This window comes from Delphinapterus leucas, chromosome 16, assembly GCF_059928025.1.
Source record: "Delphinapterus leucas isolate spDelLeu-1000000601 "Yukka" chromosome 16, BTC_Dleu_Yukka2, whole genome shotgun sequence".
NCBI classification, from domain to species: Eukaryota; Metazoa; Chordata; class Mammalia; order Artiodactyla; family Monodontidae; genus Delphinapterus; species Delphinapterus leucas.
In genome coordinates this window covers 56,603,368-56,620,622 of record NC_143144.1, presented here as the reverse complement: position 1 = coordinate 56,620,622, position 17,255 = coordinate 56,603,368, and the positions used below count along the sequence as shown (strand labels likewise).

At 44.0% G+C, this 17,255-nt stretch overlaps 1 protein-coding gene across 17 annotated transcripts in view; it reads right to left on the bottom strand.

The window, feature by feature from the left end:
• Window positions 1–6: 6 nt before the first annotated feature.
• The window catches only part of LCOR (ligand dependent nuclear receptor corepressor), a 138,594-nt gene continuing 121,345 nt past the window's right edge, over window positions 7–17,255 (bottom strand). For all 17 annotated transcript variants that reach the window (XM_089897978.1, XM_022569170.3, XM_089897969.1 and 14 more), the window contains one exon: window positions 7–17,250. In XM_089897978.1, coding sequence (XP_089754104.1) covers window positions 12,927–17,183 — 4,257 coding nt within the window. In that variant the 5' untranslated portion in view covers window positions 17,184–17,250 and the 3' untranslated portion in view covers window positions 7–12,926. The remainder of the gene's footprint in view (window positions 17,251–17,255) is intronic.

Here is a 17,255-nt window from a genome sequence, read left to right as displayed (position 1 = left end):
GTGACATTTGGTTTGGTTTGGGGTGGGGGGGGGGTTCTGTAGTCTTGTTTGGATCACTCTTTTAAAGAGACTGGTTTAGAACAAGCCCCTGGGGGAGCGACACCTGCCCTGTCCTGAGACGTGTTATTTTAGAACATGTTGGATATTGTCTGTTGTCTTCCTATGAACATGAAATTGATTCACTCAGGTTCTGCCTTTGTTGATCTCTTTTTCTGCATTAAGGATGAGCCCAGGGCTGCTGACACACAGCCTCGCACGGGCGAGAGTTTCTGGGCTGCCCATAAACCAGCCACAATCCAGGCATGGAGCCCAGACACAGCACGTGTAGGGCATCTGCCCTTGGAACTCTCTAGCCTTCCTGAAGTGGCAAAGGAGGACTGTTCCTCCTGAAGAAGGAAGGGGAGGTCTGGGGGGTGGCTTAGTCATAGCTCCCTGGGGATGTCAGTGTGAGAACAGAGCCTGACACGGCACAGCACACACGGATCTGGGGAGGCTGTCCATCCTCACTTCTCTCCAAGTGTCACACCCACGTTTTGTAAGTTTGTGTACAGAGCCATGCCCATATTTAACATGGCTCTGAAGGTTTTAGAGCGTCAGGGCAACAGATTGGTGCGGCTTCTCCAACTGTCCTGTAAGGTTGACCTGTCAGGCACCAGAACAGTAGTTCTTAGGGATCAGTGGAGAAAGGAGGCAAACCTACTTCTACAGTGGTTCTACTATGACTTCAGACCACAGAACTGCACTCAAATTGAGCTTTGTAGGACGAGTGACCTCAGTGTCTTGGTGAGGCCAGGCCCTGGCAGTGAGGCTGGGCAAGCCCCCTGACACCAAGGGGACCCCGCTGGCCCTCCTCTAATGCAGGACCATAAACTGATTTCCCGCTCGTGGTGACGGTCACATATGCCACACCTTAACAGCACACGGTCACCTTGAAAGTGGGCAGTGATGGTAACTGCAGTGCCTTCAAAGCAATGAGGGATTTGGGAGCAAATGTAATGAACCAGGTACAGGACAGAAAACAGGTTAAAATAGGGTTGTAAGCTCAAGAGCCTGGAGAGGCCAGTAGGTTACTTACCTAAATGAATCAAGTTGGCGCATGCCCTTCAGCCCATCATTTGTACTGCCACTTCTGATAAAGCAGCAGGGATAGAGACCTGGTTCCCTACTGTAAAGAGCAAGGGACAAATGGTAAATGAGGCAGACTGTGATGACCTGAAGGGTGAGCTTTCCAATCTATCCAGCTTCAACTGATTCTTACCACGCACTAATTTTGTCAGATCTTCATTATCTTTTTTTAAAAGAGAAGCTAGAAATCAATTTTTATGTAGACACTCAGTTTTAAAATACTGTTTTTTAAACACGGGCTAAATAAAACACAACTGTCAGCCACCAGTCTGCAACCTGAGTTAGAGTAAAGTAAGTGGCACATTTCAGTTACAAGGAAATATCTAGCCAAGGGAATGGGCACAGCAGGGCTTGGCTGGGGGGTGGAGGGAGTCGAAGGGATGCCCAGGCTTCCAACTAGAGTTGCCACACTTCCCCATATTGGTGATAATGCACCTCTATCACCCCTATGTCCTGAGCCCTGAGAGTTCATTTTAGAGATGTTCCCTCACCCCAAGCCAGTCTGCATCTCTCATGTCAGATTCCAGTTATTCTACCACAGGATGAATACTGGAGGAAAAGAGGTCTATTTCAACAACGGAAAGTCCTCATCTGGAACAAGACAGTTCTCCAAATTCAAATTAAGGAGGGCGGCCTGACTGCCGGCTACAGGGTTATTTCCATCGGGTGGAGTTCTGCATGTCAATGGCCACTGTCCGGTGAACTTGTTGATGAAATTGTGGCAGATTCCACGGGAATCACTGGCTCACTGGATCCCTAAATAGACTCATCTCCAGGAGAGTTGAAAGAATATAATGAAACGGGTCATGGATCGAGTAAGTGGAAGGATTTCCTGCCATACCCCAACATGGGCTCCAGAAAGCTGGGGTGCTGTGCACATCCCCCCTCATCTAGCAGTGGCATACCTGAGGTCAGAAGCGCGGATTCAGTTGCTCCTTGCACCTCAGGATGAAGCACCGGCACCTTCCCAATTCTGCCATGGGAATTCCCAAGGATCATCCATTGTGTTTTCTATTCCCTGAAGTCAGGCATAACTCACAAAATGGCCACAGATCTACCAAATGATGTTCCTTTAAGTCCCAACATCAGTGGCCGAGGCAAAAGTAGTAAGAAGTATTGCTTTTTGGTTCCTTCTGGCAACTTACCAACTTTGCCGTAGGCTACAAGTTGAATGCTGGGCTTCAATGCGTTCTGTACCCTCTCCAGTAACTACACAAACACACTTTAATATCAAAGAAGTTTAATACGCTGCAATAAAATAAGCGCCTAGGAAAAGCTCATGGAATAGATGTCAACGTTAGAGAAATCCCGCCCACACATCCTCTAGCTCCATAACCCACCCCTCAAAACCAAACTAGAAAATCTGAAACAACAAAGGAAATCCTTCCAAGCTTGGATTTCAGTGAGGGCCCCTTTACCAATAACAAGAACACAGTTTCCTACATGGTCTAATAGGAAAGTAAAACACAGAAGCACAAAAAGTCCACAAGATTTCAATATTTAAGAGACTTGGTACATATTCAAAGTTAAAATAACTCCAACTTTTATAGCTATACATATTGTTTTAAAGCAACTTAATATATTTTAAATTTCATATATACACTCTCAAAGGTTCTTCAGGTGAGGTATGTAAACATTGTCTAATGAAAAATTTTCAATGTTTCAAACCAACAAATTCACAGCATACATTGAATTTTCTTCCATAAAAGACACAGTATTTTCCTACACTCACTAACATAGTGGAAGTCCAGGCCCAAGGGATACATGCTGATCATCCGGATTACCGTTTGCAGAGATTCTCATTTCACTACTTTTGACAAGACCGCCTTCACACAGGTCAGGATCACACACTTGGTACCAGGAAGGAGCTAGGCCCTCTGAAGACTCTGTCCTTGGGCATCTGGATCGCTGGCTAAGACTCACAAGACAGCAAAAAGGAGCACATCTGAACAACTACGAGATTGACCTCGGCAATGACAACACTGGGAAGAACCAGAAAGACCTTTAAAGGAACGGTAGAGATTCATCTTAGAGCTCCCTGGATCCACAGCCGGATCAGCAGCCCTGCCCTAAACTCATTCTGAAGGCTGTGGCCTGAAACCAATAAAAACCCAACACGGCACCTGAGCTTCAGTTAAATTGCATGGGCCTCCTATGACCCCCTGGCCTCTCAAAGGCATTAACTCTAGCCTAAAAGTAGGACCCTGGGCTGTGCTTTTCATACAGGTTGGGGTTGAATTTCTTAATATCATAATACGTATGGGAAAATAATGCCATGAGTTCACAAAGATGACCAATGCCTGCACACAGGCACTGGCCAATGACCTGGGAGGAGCTCAATTTTGAAAACTACTTGTTCCCTGAGGGTAAACAGCAGGCTTCTATTGAGATTAAGTGAGGCTAATAAAGGGATTCTTTATTACAAGGCCATAAGACTCGGGGAGCCTCAGGGCGGAATTCTATTTTACCCCACATAATCTATAACTCACCCCCGCCCTCCCCCCACCACAAGAAGTAGTCACCTTCCCAAAGACACAACATAGGTCCGCTTCTTTCCTCTTGCTTGCTTCAGGCTCAGCAATGGAAAGTTTTATCCTAATGCACCCACTTCAATCTAAAAAAACACTAGTGAAAAATTCCAAACACCATCATAAATACAAAAGAGAAGACATATTCCAAAAGCCTAAAAAACTACATTATTCTATTAATGGTTATCTGGGTGTGGGGTATTTTTCATAAAGTTCAGGACGGTCACAAGGAGAGGCTGCTAAACAGCTTAGAAATCTGTTGGACTGAACACGCTGGGACGCTTGGAGAGGCAACTGCCCTCTTTGCATGAACCTAAACGATTTAACCCCAGACACGGAGGGGGCTTCAGATATTTCAAACTCAGGCACAGAGGAGGAGTACAGGAAATGGGCTAGCTCTTAAAGGTAGCTCAGATACAGTCAAAGGACTTTTTATTGGCCATTTACATTTTTAATGTGAAAGGTTCTTACACTTATGCTACAGCCAAATGCGTTTTGCCTCAGCTAGATTCTGTAAACCCTACAAATTCATGGAAAATTGATAATTCTTCAGTCTCTATGCCCAATTTTTGATGTGTCTGGTGCTGGCAGATTTCTCATCCATCGCTAGTGTCGTATGATGTGAAGGAGCGTGCAGACAAACAGAAGCAAAAATTCAAGTACAGCAACCTCTCCAGCAAAGGCAAGAGGTCTTAGCAAGAGCTGTTCTACCCCCACCCTATCCTCTGAGACAAGGGCTAACGCAGAGCCCGGAATAAATGCTATTACCTAGAATCTTATTGCTTACAGGCAACACATCAGAAAGAAAACCTGGAAATCTGCTCTGCAGGTCTGGGGGCTGACCACTGACCAGTTTATCATACATATGTGTGTGTGTGTGTGTGTGCATGCATATATATATATATATATATATATATATATATATATATATATATATATAATATACAATATATAACATAACCAGATGAGAAGAGGGAACGATTAAAGCTTGGATTTGATGTAACATTACAGATCAAATGCCCCAAACAGCTCTCAACCTGCTGGTTTTTGTTCTTTCTCCATGTGTGAACTGTGTTATGAAAGGAAGTCCACTGCTCAAAATATATTCTTCTACAATACTACAATGCAAACCAACATCACTCAGAACATGAATCTGTACACAGCACATGTAATAAATATTTTTTAAAAACTATTTACAACATTATTTCTCGTGAACATTTAGATGAGAGCAAAGTTTATTTCTTCCTGCAAAGGTTAAAAAAGTTCTGACTGTCTAGTTCAGTGCTAAATTCCCTGGCACCTAGTTACCCTTTCACATTTTATCTTAAAATCAGATTTGCTTACAAATAGCATCTGAAAAAAACATTCTCCAGCATTACTGTTCAAGTGTCTTCCTCATTTGTTTAGAAAAGACAAAGGGAGGCCATAAGTAAATATGCTAATTATGGTTCAAATGGATGACACAAATCCCTGTGTGTCCAGTCCCAAGCTCACCGCAGTCCTGGAGCTGCAGTTCTCAGTCCAGCCAGCCGGGCAGGATGAGAATCGCGACTCAGACAGGGGTGCCCAGGAATGGGGCACAGGGAAGAGGAACCTGATGGGAAAGCATTAGTTCCATTACATTTACGGGTGCTGAATTGCAGACCAGGACTCCTGGGAAGTAAAGCTGCACACATCTTAGAGCAGATGACCTCACTGTGTACCATCAGTTATAGGTGGGCTGGCCCACATCTGCACAGATGCTGAGAGAGGGAGGAGGCAGCGAGCTGAGGCGCTCAGTACTCAGTCAAGGTGCAGGAGGAAACGTGCTTATCTCCCGTGGTTAACGAGAGTGGGAACAGGTGTCTTTCACGAAGGTGAGAAAGACTAAAATACATCTTAATGCTTTCTTTAGGCAACCAGTGGTTTCTCCATATCCCACAGGTATAGGTTTGGATTTCCTTGGGGTTACAACTAAGGCTCATCTCCCTGCACAGGATGTTGCAATCTACAGCTGAATGTACCAACTGTGTATGCAAAATGTGGGCTGCTAGAGGCAAGCCCCGATGCCATACCTGGTACAGCCACACCGACTGTGGGAGACCCACTTTGTTCTGGGATGGGGTGACAGTGGGGATTGTGCTCAGGTTCCCAATCCAGTTGCATCTGCCCCAATACAGTGAGGGCTTCAAGGCTCACCCGTCTGCCTTCACTATGTTGTCTGGGGGTTCAGCGGCCGAGCATCGTAGCTGGGGAGGATGGGTTCTCTAGAAAGAAAACTTTTTTGGAAAGCCCTTTTGACATTAATTTTTTTTGTTTGTTAAAATAAATACTTTCTATAGAAGCATTTGAACAGGAAAATACCACTATTTACACAGTGAAATAAATTTCACAGTGGTGTGTATAAATACGTATTATATATATGTATTTGAAATCATAGTCACATAGTCTCCTAGAACTATTAAGAATGCAGAAATCACTGGTGAAACTTATAACCTTAAGCTATAGTGGCTCTAAAACTAATCCCTACCTGTGGTACAAATATACAAAATTATGAAAATCTTGTTTGTATAGCATCTCTTCCACAAACTAGCTCCCAAATTCTACAGATTTAGCTACAAGACGACATGAAGTGTAGATTACAGAAAACGATTTGAGTGAGAAAGTTGGTAAGGTGACTACATTTGGACCCAATGGCTAACTACGAGAAGAAAAATAGTTATGAAAAGAAATGCTTCTAATACAACATATATATGTTCAGTGAAGCACTTGAAAGGTAGGAGACTTCCCAGAGGCCTCCTGGAAGGGGGCTTGGGGCATAAGCAGAAGAGGGAAGAGGCAAGGTGCCAAAGGTGGGTCCTCAAAATGAGGTGAGTTAGGCCTGACCAGGAGCGGGCTTCACTGGCCAGGCCAGAGAGCTCTGAACTTCGGTCTAAAGCTGCTGGTGGGCTGACAAGGTGCCATCGACATGCTGGTATTTTTAAGAGAGCTGAGGATGGGTAATCTGGATTAGAGGTTCAGACAGGTAAAAAGACCAGCCATTTATATTCACAAGTAATGACCGAAGCTTGGGGAGTGATAAACTTGCAAATATACTGTACATGAATATACTGTATAGCTTCTGGGGGTGAAACTAACACGCTCTCTGCCTGCCGGGAGAGGCACTATTCTAGGCTTTAAGTTCACGAGGAAATCCGTTTGTGTTGAGCACTGCTGTAGGGGAATACCTCTCCATGAGAGTCAAGTTCACCCTGACTCATAAACATGAAGACAACTGTAGTACTTTTAGTTTAAAAGACTTTGTACTTTTAGCTTTAACTAGTTATCCTAGTAGATGAGATTGAATGTCCACGATTCAACAAATACTCAAGCCACAAAGGGAGATATATTTTTTTCTCTAATACACAAGCATTAGTCAGGAATAATGTGGAACAGCAGCTGTGTGCTAAGATCGAACAGGCAGAAACCGTGAAATCTAAAAGGAAAGAGATGTTGCAATGCTGCACTACATAAAAAAATAAGTTTGTGCCTAACTGGCCACACAATTTGATCTTGAATGACATATTGCAAGGGCCAGTAAACCTTTTCTTTAAAGGGTCAGGTAGTAAATAGCTTATATTTTAGGCTGTGTCGGCCACATGGGGTCTCTTTACTCTTTTTTTTTTTTTAACATAACCCTTAAAAAAACAAGGTACAATGCACTCCTCCAATCTCTGGTATATTATAAAACCATGGGCAAGTGGTTCTTTTTTTAATAAGCAATCTACTTCCATGTGGCCTGCCTACTGGGCACCTCATGTTAAATGGAATGGTCCCAGGCAGGTGAGAGAGCCTCTGAGTCACTTTGCTCACTGGTGAGCATAACCGCACACCTGCCCCTCTGAGCACTAACATAAACCACCAGGGCTCTGGGAAAATGATCAGACAAAGGGAAGGTAATGCAAGGAACTGGCCAGCTGTGGCTCAATTCCAAGGGCAGAAGCATGAGCAAGGATGCCTGCAAGGTGACTCAGGTGGTTCCCTGGGTCCCCAGTATAGCATGGCAAGCAGCATCAGAGAGCTCTGGGTTTCTGCCTGAGCATGAAAGTATCTTTAAGTGAAGGAGGTCAGACTTTCATGCCTTCCAATCCGTCCACTGTAGAATACAGCAGTTTGTTCTGACATTTCAAGGCATGAACTATATCGAAGGCTGTCTCAAAAGGCTTCCCATAATTCTGCTTGTATTAAATACAATCATCTTTTTATTTTCTCTTTCTCCCTGAAAAGGACTTGGGAGCAAGCCTGGGGTAGAGTATTTACTGCTGGGATGTGAGGATTGCCCTGCTGATGCCTTACATAGACATGATTTCATACTCAGAAAAATTTCCAATATTTCAGTGGATACCGAGCCATGAGAAGATAAAAATTCATAGTTAAGAATTCAAAATGATAATTATGTTTCAAAACAAAAGGAACAGTCACTGTTTTAGAGCCACTGAGAAACAGATCCTTGAGTTTTGGGGGAGGGGGAAGACAAAACCTTGGCAGTTGACAGGATTTAATCTAATCATCCATAACTTCTCAGTCACGCTCAGGTTGTAATAGGCTCCAATTTTCTATTAGTCTTTCTAAAGCACTTCAAGCCTCTATCTTTCAGTTGCTGGCGTGCCTTTAATAAAATTATTTTGAAAGAAGAGTAGGTGACTGAAAAAAGTTATCAGTGCCAATATATTTTTTATTTTCCTAGAAGCTGGCCAAAAATATTACATAATAAACAATGCCTTGGGTTTATGATTGGACTTTGTTTCCTCTCTGTGAAAAGGCTTTTCCATATCTAAATGTAAGGTTCAGAAAACTGAACATCCACCTAAAGTTGTCTCAACTAATTTTGAAAGAAACAAAATTTGGCTTACTTTAGTAATAAACAAGAAGTGAAGCCAGAGTCAGGTCTATGATAAAAACTGAATGAAAGGAGAGGCCCAGGCTACATCATGTTAGAACTCTGCATTCCTAGTTGCTCATGGATTCTGACTCCAGAGGTTAAGGTGGCCTCGATTTGGCCACTGTGATGGGTGATCCTAACAGGATGTGAGGCTAAGGTAGCTCAAGTTTCAGGAGATGGTATCTGATGTGCTGTGGCAATATAATGTGTCTTTTTTGTAGCAAGAAAAAATAAAGACATGTAAAAAGAACAAAATTGAGGTAACATAAGGAGGAAGGAGAAGAAAAGAAGACAGGCGAAGAGGCAGAAGGAAGGAGAAGATAAACCAGGGAAGCTTTTTTATCCTGAAAAAAAGGTTCTTTTCTCAGGCATGGGTCAGCAAACTTTTTCTTAAAGGTCCAGGTAGTAAATATTTTAGGCTTTTGTGGGTCATGTGGCCTCTGTTGCAGATGCCCAACTCTGCTGGAAAGCAGCCAGAGACAACACACAAACAAATGGGAGGGGCTGTGTTCCAAAAACCTTTTACTTACAAAAGAATGACCAGCCCACAGTTTGCAGACCTGTGAAAGATCATCTGTCGGCCAAATGAGACCCTGCATGGGCTGACCTAAAACCAAAAGGTGTGGGTGTGGCAACTTGGGCCAGTACCTTGGGAAACTCCAGCCCAGTCCCAGGGGCAGTGCCAAGACCCAGACTCACTGAGGGTGACACTACAGCATCTCCAGCTTGCCTCACATAGCATGTTGCCCTTTCCTACTTGGCTCTTAGGTCCATCGATCAACAGGCAAACTGCCCACAAAAGATGGTGACAGCTTCAGTCATCACTACAGAATTCATCACAAGGGAGAAAAGAGTCCAAACTTCAATTCAAAATGACCGTCTTGAAGTGATGTTTTACTGATGACCTATCTGAACAGTGAGAAATTCACCTGCACAGTATGTGATGCGTAGAGGATCCTATTAAAAGCACCACCTTTGTGAAAGGATGACTAACACCTATCTATACTATGCAGGAACAATGAGGCACGAAACCCACAGCCTAAGATTATTTCTTAAATAAGGCTTGTGTAGAAGTCTTTAATGGAGTACAGACACAACAGAATTGGCCTACCTAAGGGAGCCAAGGGACTAGCAACTGCAGGTTAACAGACATTAATAACATTTGTATATAAGAAGCCTCAAGAGCACAACAAAGGTTCGTGGCCTTCCTGCTGCGCTGCAAGATTGCTACACGTCTGAGGAAGTGCTAGGGGTGAGGCTCTGGACCCCAACTGAGGGTACAGTCTCCATGCTGTCCTCCCAAACCCAGGGAGCCTCAGGGGATAGAAAATGGGAGATAGAAATGGGTCTCCTGAAGAGGGCTCACCTCTGGGGAGCTATGGTAGAGCTTCAGTGATTGCTTCCCAGGCGTCTTCCAGCTCCTCCAGAAGCTTAGAGGAAATACCAATGTTCTCTGGTCATCAACATCAGCTCCAACATCACTTCACTGAGCACAGGCCCAGGAGGAGAATTCCTTTCAAATTTGCAATCCAGAAGGTGGGACAGACTGCCTTTGCATCGAGTGGCAAGCCACACTGTGACAATGGCTATAGGAAGGAGGTCTTTGCAAGAGAGGGAAGACAACGGGAGACTCGAGATGAAACCAAGGCTTGGAGGTGTCTGGGAGACAGGTTTGCCAGCATCTGTTGTAAGTGTAAAAGGGCTTCCAGAGTCGGCCCTCAAGTTTGCTTTTTTTCTTTCTTCTATTAGTAAAGTTAACTGAATAAGCAAAAATGAGATTCAACAAATATGAAAATAATTCTAAACTTTTAAGTGTCTTAATTATGTAGAATCCCAGTCTATTTAAATGTGGTCTACTATAAAGTGTAAGTTGATTTTAAAGATGATCCATTGCATTGTTAGGTGTATAAAATAAATACATAAACATTGATACCTTATCTCAAATGCTGCCTAGAATGGGAGAGAAGGCTATTATCTTGAAGTAAGCTTTTAAAAATGAAAAAGAACTTAGAAAAGTAATGGAATGAATTATAAATCAGCAACTGGAAAAGTACCACCCACTTACAGCCTCACATCCCTAACCTAATCCAAGCACCCTTACAAGGTAGTCTATATGCAGCTAAGGGGGCACCTTGAACGTATTTACAGGGATCAGCACACCTGACATGGGCAAACCTCCACCGTTTAAGTCACCGCAAAAACAATATCCAGTGACGACTATATGAAAAGATTTTTAAAAACTTTAAAACCACTTTTATAGATTAAACGAACCTACTTAAAACAGGTTAATGCTTCTGTGCAACTTAATGCTGAGAAAGGTTGCCAACATACACACTCAGCAGTTTCATTAATATAGGTCGCTCCTGAATGGCCAAAGTCAAAGATATTAAAAAGGAAAAAAAAAGACTCATGGGATAGAGGAGACACCACGAAAAAAAAAATCAAGGCTTCATGGAAGATAGTAAACTTCACTATCTATAAAATTCAACACAATTTTCCATTTCCCATGAATCAAATGCTTTTCTCCAGTCCTATCCAATCAGAAGTTTTCATTATATACAGCAAAACTTTAACAGAATGGGTAGAAAACCTGTTTTATCATGATTTGAATGAACTAATGCATGAATAAAGGTACATCTGGGTTAATCCAAACAGATCTGAAGCAATATGAATGGAAACATTTTTAATAAAAAGGAGAGAGTAGCAGCTATTCATACAAGCCTATTCTGGGGAGAGAGCATGTTAGAGAAGCTGGCTGAGGCTTTAGCAACCAAGCCTTACTGGTAGAGTGGCCCAATGGAGATGTCGAGTACACACTATGTTATAATGGAGCAATGTCACAGGCACCAAGGTAAAGCCAATGTACCCATCTTAGGCCTCAAACAACATCAGTTACAAATATTGCAGCTCACACTTTTGAGCCATGAAACAGAGCCTGACATGACAGAGGCCAGTGTAATACTACAAGTATTAACTGCTAGTATGGTGCTAACCAATCAGAAAGGGCACCTACTACTCTAACCATGTACATTTCACATTGGAATACCAACTGAACATTAGCTCCTGGTACAGGGGTGTGTATGGGCACACTGTGAGATGTTGGTGCTCCTTTCTCCAACAGCAAGGCTGCTCTGACCTTTATACAATTCTGTGTTGTTTACACCTCTCTGAGTCTGGTGCCATAGTGATTTGGGGGATACTCACAGAGACCCTGGGCTACATTTAAGTCATCTGGCATATGCTAATTACTCAGCTCATGAACACCCTATCACACTGCATGGAGAAGAAAGAATTTTACTGTAAAACTGGGCTTGGGAGACATTTGTGGCTTATAACCACATGCAAATGCACCCAAACATACACACACACATCTTAAGCTTTTCTATTACTGAAAATAACATTTTGGCTTTCTTTGACTGTGGAAGTACTCAGGGCAAGGAAAAAATCAGAACGGTCACTCTTATCCTAATTGTCAAATTACGGCTACAAGATGGAAAAAAGGTCCTAGTTTTGTTTTTTTTTTTCCCCCAAAGTAGGATGAAAGCCTCATTAGTGTGCTAGCAATCCTGCAAGGCCAAAAATGAAAAGGATGATAAGAATCAGTAATGCAAATAATTTGGGGGATGTGAATAACTTTTAGAGCCCATAAGTCAATATTAACACCTTGTGACTCACCTCTTATCCCATGGGCACATAATTTAGAATACATTTCTTCAAATGACAAAAGATCAGAGATGAGTGACCAACAATGAATATGAATTTTTAAAACGGGGTAACAGAAATATTAATCTTTTATAATAATTATAAATTCCCTCTGCATTCTCCACATACCATAAAAATGATTTGGTTTAGCTTTCAAATATCATTTAAACAAACGAGACAGAGGGAAGTTCACTGCTGGGGTTTGCAAAGAGGAGCATCTGTTCATGTACAGATACCGCAGGGTGGCTGCTGAAAAGCTACTTTTATGTGCATGATGGTGGTCTTCTCGGCTACAGTACAAGTGCTTGTGCATCAAGTATAAAATACAAGCCTTTAATCACATAGATCAGCTTTTTAGCTTTTGTAAATTTAAAAACAAAAAGGATAAATAAGGCACTGTACTTTTAAAAACTAAAACTGCTTGGTTCCAAGTTTAAAACCCAAGGAACAACCAGAATATAATATATAACTTCCCTTACTCAGCCTCAGAGAAAGACTCTGCAAGTTCCCTTCTCCATCTGAGACGCAATTTCTGACATCTTAAATTGTGGTGTTCTCCATTAACTGCAGATCTGAAAGGCTTGATAAGCTTATAAAAGCAGATTTAGTTAATGCAAAATAAAGGGTTACTTCTATAGAACAGTTTTAACTCTTGAATACTGCCCTTCCAATCACTTTGTATCCATCCGCCTCCGTTTGCTGTGGGAAGAGTCCAGCTTTGCCTTCAGCTTTCGCTTTCTCTGGGCTGCACTGTTCTCTGGGGTTTTCGTCGAGGGTCTGGCCCGAGTCTTTCCACTGCTCTGCTTCCTATTTGTGGCTTTCTGTGGCCTTGAAGAGGACTCGCCTGCCCCTTTTTGCTTTGCAGGTTTTGTCACTATCTCCGAGGGGGAGGGCTGGGTAGGTCTTTTGTTTGTATTCTCTTTTTCTTTCCTGGAGGGAGGGCAGCTCTTCCCAGGTGACTTTTTAGGAATCTTCCCTTTCTTCTCTTTCAAAGTCGTCTTTTTGGGCAGTTGGTTGACTCTGTCCCTTGCAGCTGGCTTCTTGGCAGCGGGGGTTCTGGTGGATCCATCAACGTGCTTTTCTCTGCTGGCCTTCATCGCAGCTCCCTTGTCCTTCCTGTCCTGAGTGCTGCCGCCTTCTGTCCTCTTGCGTTTATTCTGAACTTCTGCTTTCGGCGAGATTTCAGACGTCTGCTTCCCTTTCCTTCCCTTCATTCCATCGGTACTCTTGGGCTTAACAGGAAACCCATCTGCACCTACTTGCAGGGCAAGCTTGGGGGACATCAGAGGGTTGATGCACACACTCTTACAACTCTGTTTACTTTCCACAGCCGGACCAAATGGGCTTTCCACTTTCTCATTCTTGATCAAACGCTGCTGGGCTCTGAGCTTTCCTCGAATGTTGGAGTATTTTCTAAGGATTCGGGTACTGGCAGGGGTAGGTGAGTTTGTGGGAGGATGGCTATTTCTACCTTCCTTGACCTCCTCTATGCTGTCTTCAGGATTGGGGCTGAGGCTAACGTCACTGTCATCCTCTGGCTCCACTTGGTCAGGATCCTCTCGGAATTTAGCCCAGAGCTTCTGTGTTTTCCAATTGTTCCTAGCAGGAGTAGCTCCGGGAAATTTCTTCAAGTGTTTCTTCAGGCGTTCAGCCTGGAGTGAACTGGGGTACAGGCTGCAAGGAGAGTACTTCTGAAGAGGATGCTTGACAGGTGGGATGTCTCCCGGAAGACGAGTATTGAGCTTCTTCACAATTACCAGAGACCGGGTTTCAGTTGTCTCTAAGAACCACTTGCAAACATTAGATAATTTAAAGTTTGTCATAAACAGCATCTGAACAGGAGAAAACTTTTGAACCTCCAGTGAACCCCGACATTTCCGTGACCTTTTCTTGCTTTTCCAAATTTCCTTCAGCTTATCTGACTTGTTCCTTGCTCTTGGTGCTGGCTGGGCTTCTTTCTCCAGCTGGATCCAGCCCTTCTGAACTTTCATGTACTGGGCATTGAAATTGGCGATGAGCTCTTGGTTCTCCTCCTCGGCACACCATTCTACAAACTTTGGCTGGTCGTCTGCCACTGTGTCCACATCATCCTCGTCTAAGGGATCTCCACTCTCTGAAGTTTCATTTTCCTTTGGCATTGTGTTTCCTTGTGCTGCTTCCTTTTCGGAAGTCACTTTTATAGTATCCAAGGAGTCCAGAGAATGAGCATGTCTTAGGTTGTAGGTTGAGGAGGTCAGTCTTGTAAGCCTTGGGACCCATTTTGGGGGCCCAGCAGCGTCATCACTTCTACTACTTGACAATCCAACTGTGCTAGATAGCACGTCACTGTCGTCATCTTTACGCGGGCTGTCCGCACTGTCTATATCATTTACAACCTCTTCTGTCTCTTGTGCAGGAACAGGTCCTGGCTTCTCTTTTGATTGTTCTGGGAACGTACAAGGAATGCTTTCAGAGGGGTCTTGAGTACTGTTCTCACCTAATTTAGACTGAACATAGATTTCCAGTTTCTCTCCAGGCAGGGGCTGGCCAACTGTGGCTAAGGGGTCACTGCTGGGGAAAACACCTTCTTCTTCCCCCTTGACTTCTTTTGCTAGCATGTTTTTAAAAGCCTGCCTGGTGATCATCCCACCTCCTTCGCCCTCCTGCTCAGCATCTTTCCCAGAGGGGTTTTCATTGACATTTGGGTTTTCAGTGTCCTCCAGAGTTTTTGTATGGAAACCTTCAGTCAGGAAGCTCTCAGGTGCTGCCCCACCAGGATACCCTTCTTTTTTAGAACGTTTTGCACCAGGATTTTTAGAAACCTTGATCTCAGCACAAGCAGAGGAAGAATCTGAACTTTGATTTCTTAGGCACCTATCGGCAGAGGAAGAATCTGAAAGTTGACTTCTTAGGCACCTATCAGAGGCCTCGGGGAATTTTTTACCTTTTTTCTTCTTGTCCAGATTCTCTTCAGGTGAGTCAATGTTTTGATCACACATATCTTTTTCTGTAGGATGTTTTGCATCACCATCCTCTCCCTCGAATTTTCCTGTACCACCTGGTGCCTCGCTTTCCTCAATTTCACTGGGGTTTTCATTAGTCAAAGTGCTGCTTTCCTTCAAGAGTGGGTCAGTATCTAACTCCTGAGCGTCTTCGGTCTCAGCCTCAGTACCGATGCTTTGGTCTTCCTCAGCCTTTCCCAGACTCGTGGGAGGCTCCAAGCCCACTGGGGGACTTTGATTTTCTGAGCACAGAGGACTTTCCTCTCTACTTGCTGTTTCAGGAGGGGAACAAGGCCTAGGAACAACATCTTCACTGCCTCCCTCAGAAAGGCTCTCTGTGGAGGGAAGCAGGGGACAGTCTTGGGGTACACTCATCTCCTTTGTATCTAGCAGTTCAACTGGCGGTTGGTCTCGTTCAGGGGAAGATATCCCGCTTCCTGTGGGAGCTGAGACCGCGGAGCTGCCTTCTGGAAGATCCTCTTCAGGAAGGTGAGCAGGGAGAGGCCACGCTGGGTTGGAGGCTGCTGTCTCCTTTGATCTAGAGGAGCTGCTTGGGTTTGCGTTATTTGTCACAGGGCAAACCTCAGGCTCTTGAGATTCCTTTTCAGATGATGCATCTCTGTCTCCTTCCTTGAGGGAGGTTATTTCTTTACTAGGTTCTTCAGGGTTGTCTTCTCTGGGATGCTGCACATCTACTGTAGGCTGAGGTGATGAAATGATAAGGGTCTGCTTGGGAGTCACCACTGCCTCTGAGGCCAGTGTCGAGCAGCTGGCTTTTTCTTGGGAGTGTAAATTCCTGGCCAGTGTGCGAACAGTTGGCAGCTCACAACAATCACCATTGAAAAAGTATCCTCGAGTACTCTTCCTGGCTGTTTTCCGAGAAGATAACACCGATCGTTGATTCTCAAAGTGGCATTCTGTTATTGGCTGGCTGATATAAACGACATCACATTGGTTATCATAATCGTTTATCCTCAACCCTGATGCCCTTTTACTTTTCCGAGCTGTCTTAATGGAGGCTGAAAGCATCCTGGTTCGTGAATGTCCATTAGATGCTTTGTGTACAGGTGGCATGGGGCTGGGGGCTAACCAACCGTCTTTGGAATGATCAAACTGGCTCTTATCACTGGGCTGTAAATGGTAACCCATTTTATTTCTTCCTAATGAGTGAAGATGGTTCTCTTGCTTTGGCCTTGAATCTTGTTCACTTGCCTCTAAGTCCTGGCGTAAAGGTGTTTTTGAGCTACACTGTAAAGCATTCTCTTTGTCAGCAGTTCTAGGTGAATTCCCCATAAACCCTGAGTCCCAAGCCTCTTCTGATAAAGCTCTGAATGAATTTCTTTGAGAAACAATACAGCTGTTGCTCTCCTCACTATTCTCGGTTGCCACTTTTACTGCGATTAGATTTTCTACTAAAGCTGAACTCTGCACATGGTCTTTACCATCCTTGCATATTTTCACATCTGTGTCTTGCTCCTGTCCAGTGGTTTGCCCCTCCAAGCTCTTAGAGATGTGGTGGAAGTTTACTGAGGAAGAATTAGATGTAGTGAGGTATCCCAGAGTGGAACTATCCATTGAATTCGGTTTAGTGGTTGGAAGTTCAGAGGAATCTTTTTGGACAACAGTCAAAGTATTCTCTCTTCCGTCTACAGAGTTTGTCTCGGGAGGAGGCTCCTTTAGGGCCTGTTCTGTCAAGTGTTGAGGGCTGTGAGGGCCTGATGGGTCTATGAACAACTCTACAGAAGTAGAAGACTTCATATTGAGACACACGGCATCCTTTTCCTTACGTCTGGTGCCGAGCTGGGCACAGCCAGCACTGCAGGTGGAGGCATCCATTGCTGCAGAGCCCGAGGGTCGCCGGTCCCCGGCGCCTGGCTGAGGCTCAGCGTACAGATCGTTCAGAACACGGATGAGCTGCTTCTGATGGTGAGTGCACAGCTTGACCATAAACTTCTCCAGCGGGGACTTCGACTGATCGTTAGAATCTACTGCTATCGCCTCCGCTGAGTTCTCACTAGA